Below are 7,224 nucleotides of genomic sequence, written 5' to 3' on the forward strand. Positions count from 1 at the left end.
ACAAATCAATGTTAATGACAAATCTGAAAACAACACAAAAAACTGGGGTATAGAGAACACGGGATAAAATCTAAAGTCGAAAATGTATTCTACTTATACTAGTAAAAACAAAAAATATGAAGTGATATGCTTTTAAAGATTGACAGTTTCATTGTATCATATACAAACATGATACAATCAAAACTCTAAAATGTGAATAAATACATAAATACATAAATAAACTGTGTATGTACTATAATACAATCAAACAAGTTATGTTTTGCAAGAATTGCACATTTATTTTATCCGTTGCATTATTGTCATAGTCGGTGTAATTCACTTATATGATCTGCGCACCCGTGCTTTGCAAGTGGGTTTCATGCTGTTTTGGAGTCATAGGTTTAGGACGCATACAGATGTTTTAAACACACATGAATGTTTTTGACAGCAGTTTAACTGCCTAGCGCGAACACACACACTGACAGTGGTAAAATAATAAACGGGCATACTATATGGGCCAAATAAGAGGCTGGGACACTTTTCTCCCCTAGGGCATGCCCGTCCCCCACGGCACGCTTTTGTAATCTTCTAGGACACTTTTGTGACGGCTTGATACACTCACTGACTGATTGATGACACAATGCCTGTGTGTCATATCCTAGAGTTGTATAGTCTGTATGTGACAACAGCAGAGTACTAATCTTTTGCACGGTTATTATTATTATAATTAATTGATGATTATTATTAAAATATTAATCACAGCGTTCTGAGCTTTGTTCAGTGATTCGACAGCAGTAGGGTGTTTCTCTTTTATGTACAGCACAAGTCACTGTCAACTTATTCTGACAGCTAAAATAGTAAATGTAACATGTAGAGTTATAGTATAAATCCAATATTTGTATTGTATAATCCAATAAACACAAAAATATCTATTGGTATTGTGTAAACACTTATTGATCTGGCGTCAGAATATGTTGTTCAAAGGCAGCACTTGAGTAGCTGACTGACTGGATCTCCAGCTCTGTGATGCTAAAATGTTCCTAGTAAACTGCTAACCAGACAAACACGTATAGACATACAGATACGGTGCCCGCCTGAGCTCTGGCACATGTACTTTGCACAGCGGTGATGCCAGAGGACGGAGGTAGGACCCCCGCAGCGGAACCAGCGCGCAGCACCGAGGCTTCCGCGTCGGCACAGTTTAGGCGCTGCACCAAAACACGCTGGTGCTATGCGATAGTGTAAAACAAAAGGTAAAATTATTACTATTATTATCATATGTTGTACAGACCTAAATTCACTTCTGTTTTACTACTGTGAATCCGGTCGTTTTTAAGGTATATTTGTGAGACGAGAAACGTAGTACGCGTCTAACGCAGTATGCCAAGTGCTGTGTGTAATAAAGTTTGCTGGAGCACGAAGATGAAGTGTACATGGACTAGTTTCCGATACAATGTGGATTTATGTCCTGTTTTGACTGCAAAGAAGCGGTCGCATTTGGGTTTTATTTTCTGGTCGGCATTCATAAATAATATATCGTCTGGGTTGAATTGCTAAAGTCCTAAAGCTACCCTGCGAAGGGCGCGGATTGATTGATTGATTGATTGATTGATTGACTGACTGACTGAGACTCTGCGGCCCTGATTCAACTAATGCATTTGTGCGTGTGTGTGTGATATTTTGTGAGCAAAACATATTATCCGTATTCATTCAACATTCACCACGCTTAATCTACAGACATATGGGTGTTACTGACTTACTCGCAGGTTTTAATTAGTATTCTTGAGTATTAGTATTATTAATTAAGCCAACCGTTACCTTCAACGACACTGTAGCGTTTTGTGTTTAGGGGGAGCTGTGGGGAGTTTGCACGGTAGCGGTCATAAGAGCGTGACAAAACATGTAGGGCAGTGGATCTAAAACCGGTCCTGCAGGACCCCCTGCCCCGGTTGTTTTTGTTCCACCCGAGCTCTTAATTACATAATTGCATTGTTATTTCAATTAATGATTCAATTAAGCAATTAAGATCTCAGAACCAATCATCAGGACAAGGGGGTCCTCCAGGACTGGTTTGGGAATCTCTGATGTAGGGTAATCCCTGATTCAGCAAGCTACGCTAAAATGAGATCTGAATATGTATCTGTCACCTATTCTATGGTGGAATAAGGAAGGACACAAAGCAGATCAGATCACAAAGGTGGATCGTTTAATTTAAATGTATTTGGCTCACAGAGAGTCCATTCATACAGTTTATTGCTTATGGAGCAATATGCATTAAGATGAAGACATTCAAGAGCAGTGTCTCAACCGAGATTTGAACCCACAACACTCTACTTACAAGTCCGTAGCCCTGAGCAGCACTCCACACTGCTGATGTGCTCAGATGTTTCTCCACAGCTGCCAGAGGACTGACCTCAGCTGCCGGTCTGCGCAGTTTGTTCCCATCACTCACTCTGCTTCCTCCTCTCCCCCTGTCCCTGCTCTCCCTGCAGGTGCCTGTGCTGGTGTTTGTGCCCCGGTTTGCTTCGCGATGGCGGGGAGAGCCCGGGGGCGAGGCCGGGGGCAGATGAATTTCAACATGGAGGCTGTGGGCATCTGGAAAGGGGACCTCCTGCCCCCTTCCACCCTGCAGCCCACTCCACTGTTCCCCGTAAGTAACCAACACCCCAGCAGAGATTCTTTGGCACCAGAATAAAATACAGAGAAACAACCAAACTCGAAAATATGGCAGCAGGACCGCCCAGATAAGATCCCAAGAATAGCACAGGCTGGCGCTTTTAAGTATTTATTTCCTTGAATCGCCCCCAACCCCTCTACCTGGCTGGTGTCTGGTGAATCTGCCTACGCCTGATTCTGCCCCGCTGCTGACCCTGCCTTGTTGTTCCTCTGCCCCGCCACCAGCCGATGGAGTACAAGCCTGTGCCCCTGCAGACGGGCGAAGAGGCGGAGTACATGCTGGCACTGAAACAGGAGCTGCGGGGGGCCATGAAGAACCTGCCCTACTTCGTGAGGCCCGCCGCCCCCAAGAAAGGTGAGGGGCCCGGCAGTGGCGTGAGGGGCGTGGCTGCGGGGGGCGTCGGCGCTCGGTGCCAGGGTTAGCAGCTCCCAAGAGATCTGAGGCTAAAGAGGGAGAAGCCGCTGTCAGGGGCCAGACCTGTCCCTCACAGCTCCTCTGGTGGCACAACCTGGAAGTTACCCATCAAATAAGAGACTTTATCATGGGATCTGTTTTAGCTGCCATGAGGCCTAGTCCTTAAGCCGTAGACCCCCAGAGATTTATCCTCTCCCCCGTAACAGACCCTTCTAATATCCTAGAAGATGGTCTTCTTTCCGTTCTCTCTACTACGTGAAGCGATCTGTGGTGACTTGTTGCCAGGGGGCGCAATATAAAATCAAAATTGAATCGAATCGAATTGAATTTTAATGTCCAATTTCAAGACTCCTTGCCCGATGTAGGCCTGGGCTGTTGGATGCAAATATCCTCCCTTGTGGTAGCTAAATAAAGGGGAGGAATGTAGTTTAATAATATTAGGAATGTGTTATTATTATTTGTATTATTATTATTATTATTATTATTATTATTATTATTAGGGATGTGTTATTATTTGTATTATTATTAGGCATGTGTTAGCTTTATTAGGAGTATTGTTATGTGTTTTGATCATACTGGTTTTAATGGAGATTTACTGGTATTTGCAGACATAGAGCGCTACTCTGACAAGTACCAGAGCTCGGAGCCCACGGACAACACCATCGAGTGGAACCCAGGTGGGGGCGTCTCGTCGCTGGGTCAGCGGGGGTGGGACGGGCACTGATATGGCAAAGGCTTAGTCGTCCTTTTTTCTGTTGTATTCTGTGGTCCAGTGTGGTGTATCAGGACTGGTGTGTTTAACAGTGTTAACAGGGCAAGGAGTATAATGGTTTGTGTGTGTGTGTTACAGACTGGAAACGGCTGCCCAGAGAGCTGCGCATCAGAGTACGGAAGCCCCTAAAGGACAGTAAGTACCGGGTCTCTTGAGCAGGTTTTTTGTCGGCTGGAGAACCCGCTTGCTCTCAGTTTTCTGACCGTGCCCTCCTCTTCCTGTAGAGCCTCCCGCCGCTCCCAAGCGCAGTCAGCACACCCGGGTGGACAAGGAGGAAATCATCCGCAAACTGGAGGTGAGGGTGAGAGGGTGAGAGGCCGTCACCTCAGCGGCACAGTGATAGCTCAGATGTGGCCCCCGGCTGCACAGCGGCCTCCCGGGGCCCCTCTATGATTGGCAGCTCCACCTGCGTCACATTCAACCTCACTTTCAAATGGCCACCTCCAGAGGATAAAATTAACTTTTTCGGCCACTAGCCACTGTGTCTGGTAGAAGGAAAAAACTTACCAGCCACTTGGTATTTTACCAGCCAAAGGCAAACATCACCAGAAATACATAATGTCTGGTGAACATGTTAAAACATGACATTTATTCAGGTAATTAATCAATCACTATAACAAAAGCTAATTGCAGACCTGTATAGACTAGACAGGTGTATATGAGGTCTTTGATCAAAACATTGCATTCTATTGAATTATAACACTTGCTAGTAGAGGTGGGAGCATCGTTTTCAAATGAATCAATCACATATGCAATAACGTGTCAGCTAATGGGGAACTAGCACATGAGAAGGGGTGTTATATTGTGACACATTATTGCTCTTCATACTCCTCTTCCTCTTCAGTGCTACTCCCTTCTCTGGGTTTCTGCACGTCATTAAAAGGATTTCATTGGATTGGCTAGATATTCATAGAGTCACGGTCTGTGGTTGGGTAAAAAATATATAATCTCTAGGAATGATGACAGACGGTAACGTCCTTTCCATTGGTCAATCCCGCACGCCAGCAAAGACGCAATGCAAACAAACAGCACGTTTCTCTTCAGAAGAATCTCCGCTACGCAGCAAAACATATGCATCTCTATTGCAAATCATTTCCCCATAAATTAATATGTTGTAATTGATGCAATTGATGAATACTTATCTAACACAACAACTTTGTTAAATAAATACCTATGTAAAAATACATTATTAGAAGCCATATGGAAATGGCATAATAACAACAGACCTGTCAACTCTCAGGCATGTCATGTCAGACTCTTGTATTATTGTCCCGACATTATCCCGACTGTTTATTGTCACAATTTCAAATCAACTATAAAGGTTGTGACTATTTGTTTGTAAAGGAATATTTTGCAATTACAGCTGTTCCCGTACACTTCTTGGCTACCCACCAAAGTGGCTGGTAAAATTGACAGATTTACCTGCCACTGGCTAAATCTACCCGCATTTGGTTAGTGGTGGGTGCTAATTTTATTCCCTGGTTGCCTCCCTGTTCCAGATTGCGGGGTCCAGATGTTTTGTGCTTCTTTGTTTTTGTTGTTTTGTTTGTTTTGTACTCTGTTTTTGTGTTTTTAACCTGGTCAGGATTGTTTTTTCCCCACGCTCCAGACCCTGGAGAAGAAGGAGCAGGAGGTGAGCTCAGAGGAAGAGGAGGAGGAGAAGAAGCAGGAGGAGGAAGAGCAGGAGAATGAGGAAGAGTACGACGAGGAGGAGTTTGAGGAGGTGAGGGAGCTGAGAGAGCCTACCCCTCTCTGGCACTGTGGGAAGGGGTGGCCGGGGTCAAGGAAGCGTGGACAAATTACCCCTACTACGCCAAGAGGAGTCTCACATTGAGTGAAGGGAGGGAAACAATTATAAGTATAAAACAACTGAGGGAGGGAGAGGGGGAGTGAGAAAGGGAGGGGGAGTGAGAGAGGGAGCAGAGAAGACAGGGAGAGAGAGTGGAGTAAGAGAGAGAGTGGGAGAGGGAGAGAGGGAGAAGACAAGAGGGAGAGTGGGAGTGAGCGAGATGGAGAGGGGGAGTGAGAGTGGGAGAGGGGTAGTGAGAGAGACGGAAAGGGAGAGTGGGAGAGGGGGAGAGAGGGAGTGGGAGAGAGGGGGAGAGAGAGGGGGAGCGAGATAGAGGGAGAGGGGTAGAGAGAGTGGAGGAGAGAGGGAGAGGAGGTTTAAGGGAGAGAGATGGGGACGGTGGGAGAGAGGGGGCACATGAGAGAGGATTCAGATGTTGAATATGTGAAAGACACTCACCGCGCTGCCCCGTGTCTCTGCAGGAGACGGACTACATCATGTCCTACTTTGATAACGGGGAGGACTTTGGGGCGGACAGCGACGACAACATGGATGAAGCCATCTACTGAGGGGAGCCAGAGAGACAGGGACCCGGGACCGGGGCGCAGGGGGACACAGCACTTCACGGAGGGACCTGGAATAGTCTGTCTGGGACAGAGAGACACCTGGGGGTGGAACACAGAGGTGCAGAAGGCAACACTGTCCCCGGATACACAGTCGCACTTATTTATCAATGTTTTAGGTTCACGTTGGTGGAGTAAAAAAACAACAAAAAAAAAGGACACGAGCGTTTCACCCCAACGGACTTTGTGGGGGGGTTGACCATTTTGGCGCGAGGGGACAGGGGTGTGAAACCTCCTGTCATCTCTCTCTTCAGTGTTGCTGAGATCCTCTTGCACTGAGGGACCAGAGTGCTGTTCTATCACCCAGAACAGGTTCCTGACAGAATTTTACATAAAAATGAAAGAAAAGGACAATATTTTTTTATTTTTTGTAACGGTTTTATCGTGTGTTTTTTAAATGGAAGTTGCTGTTTTAGGAAGTGTGGTTTTAAGGTCGTTTTAAAGTTTGTTAAACTCCGAGAGATTCTGATGTCATTCTCAGTGACTACAATGCTGCCACCCGCCACCAGGGGGAGCTGCCGTCCTTGTTATTGTTTTAAATTGTTCTTCTGCCGATGTTGATATTTTGGGAGTCTGTGGCGCATATCAATGTAAACAGTCTCTGTGTCCAGCTGTGCTTTGTGTCGTCTTTTCTGCATCCGAGTTCAGGGTGAAAGCTAAAAGATTTTAACATTTCAGCGTTTGGTTTTGTTCTACCTATCCTACGTTCTTTGCCAGTGAACCTGTGGAAGGATTATTATTAACTCTGTGGCTGTTTTTAAACTTGGATATGAGGATCACTTTTACTAGTTTCCATACCTCCCTTCCCTTTATCAGAATCACAGGGGCACACTCACAGAGTCTGAAATATTGACGTTACAGATTTTCTCGATTGCTTGAGCACGTTTCTCCAAACAGATTTCATTTTTCAAAACCGTTAGGTGAGCTGTATTGTCTGGGCCAACAGTAACACCTTCTCTTAAGATGGCTG

At 45.4% G+C, this 7,224-nt stretch overlaps 1 protein-coding gene across 2 annotated transcripts; it reads left to right on the plus strand.

Annotated features, from left to right (window-relative positions):
- The first annotated feature begins 1,112 nt into the window (after nt 1–1,112).
- On the plus strand, nt 1,113–6,864 carry polr3glb (RNA polymerase III subunit GL b). 2 transcript variants are annotated; one of them, XM_066721502.1, is made up of 8 exons: nt 1,113–1,232; nt 2,472–2,629; nt 2,881–3,010; nt 3,679–3,747; nt 3,921–3,977; nt 4,067–4,137; nt 5,452–5,565; nt 6,114–6,864. In XM_066721502.1, exons 2-8 carry the CDS (start codon nt 2,510–2,512, stop codon nt 6,198–6,200), a joined length of 648 nt encoding a protein of 215 aa, XP_066577599.1. In that variant the 5' UTR covers nt 1,113–1,232; nt 2,472–2,509; the 3' UTR covers nt 6,201–6,864. The 2 variants fall into 2 exon arrangements, with proteins under 2 accessions (XP_066577599.1, XP_066577600.1); XM_066721503.1 differs by lacking the exon at nt 1,113–1,232 and adding an exon at nt 1,298–1,316.
- The last annotated feature ends 360 nt before the right edge of the window (nt 6,865–7,224 follow it).

Source organism: Amia ocellicauda, chromosome 14 (genome assembly GCF_036373705.1).
Source record: "Amia ocellicauda isolate fAmiCal2 chromosome 14, fAmiCal2.hap1, whole genome shotgun sequence".
NCBI classification, from domain to species: domain Eukaryota; kingdom Metazoa; phylum Chordata; class Actinopteri; order Amiiformes; family Amiidae; genus Amia; species Amia ocellicauda.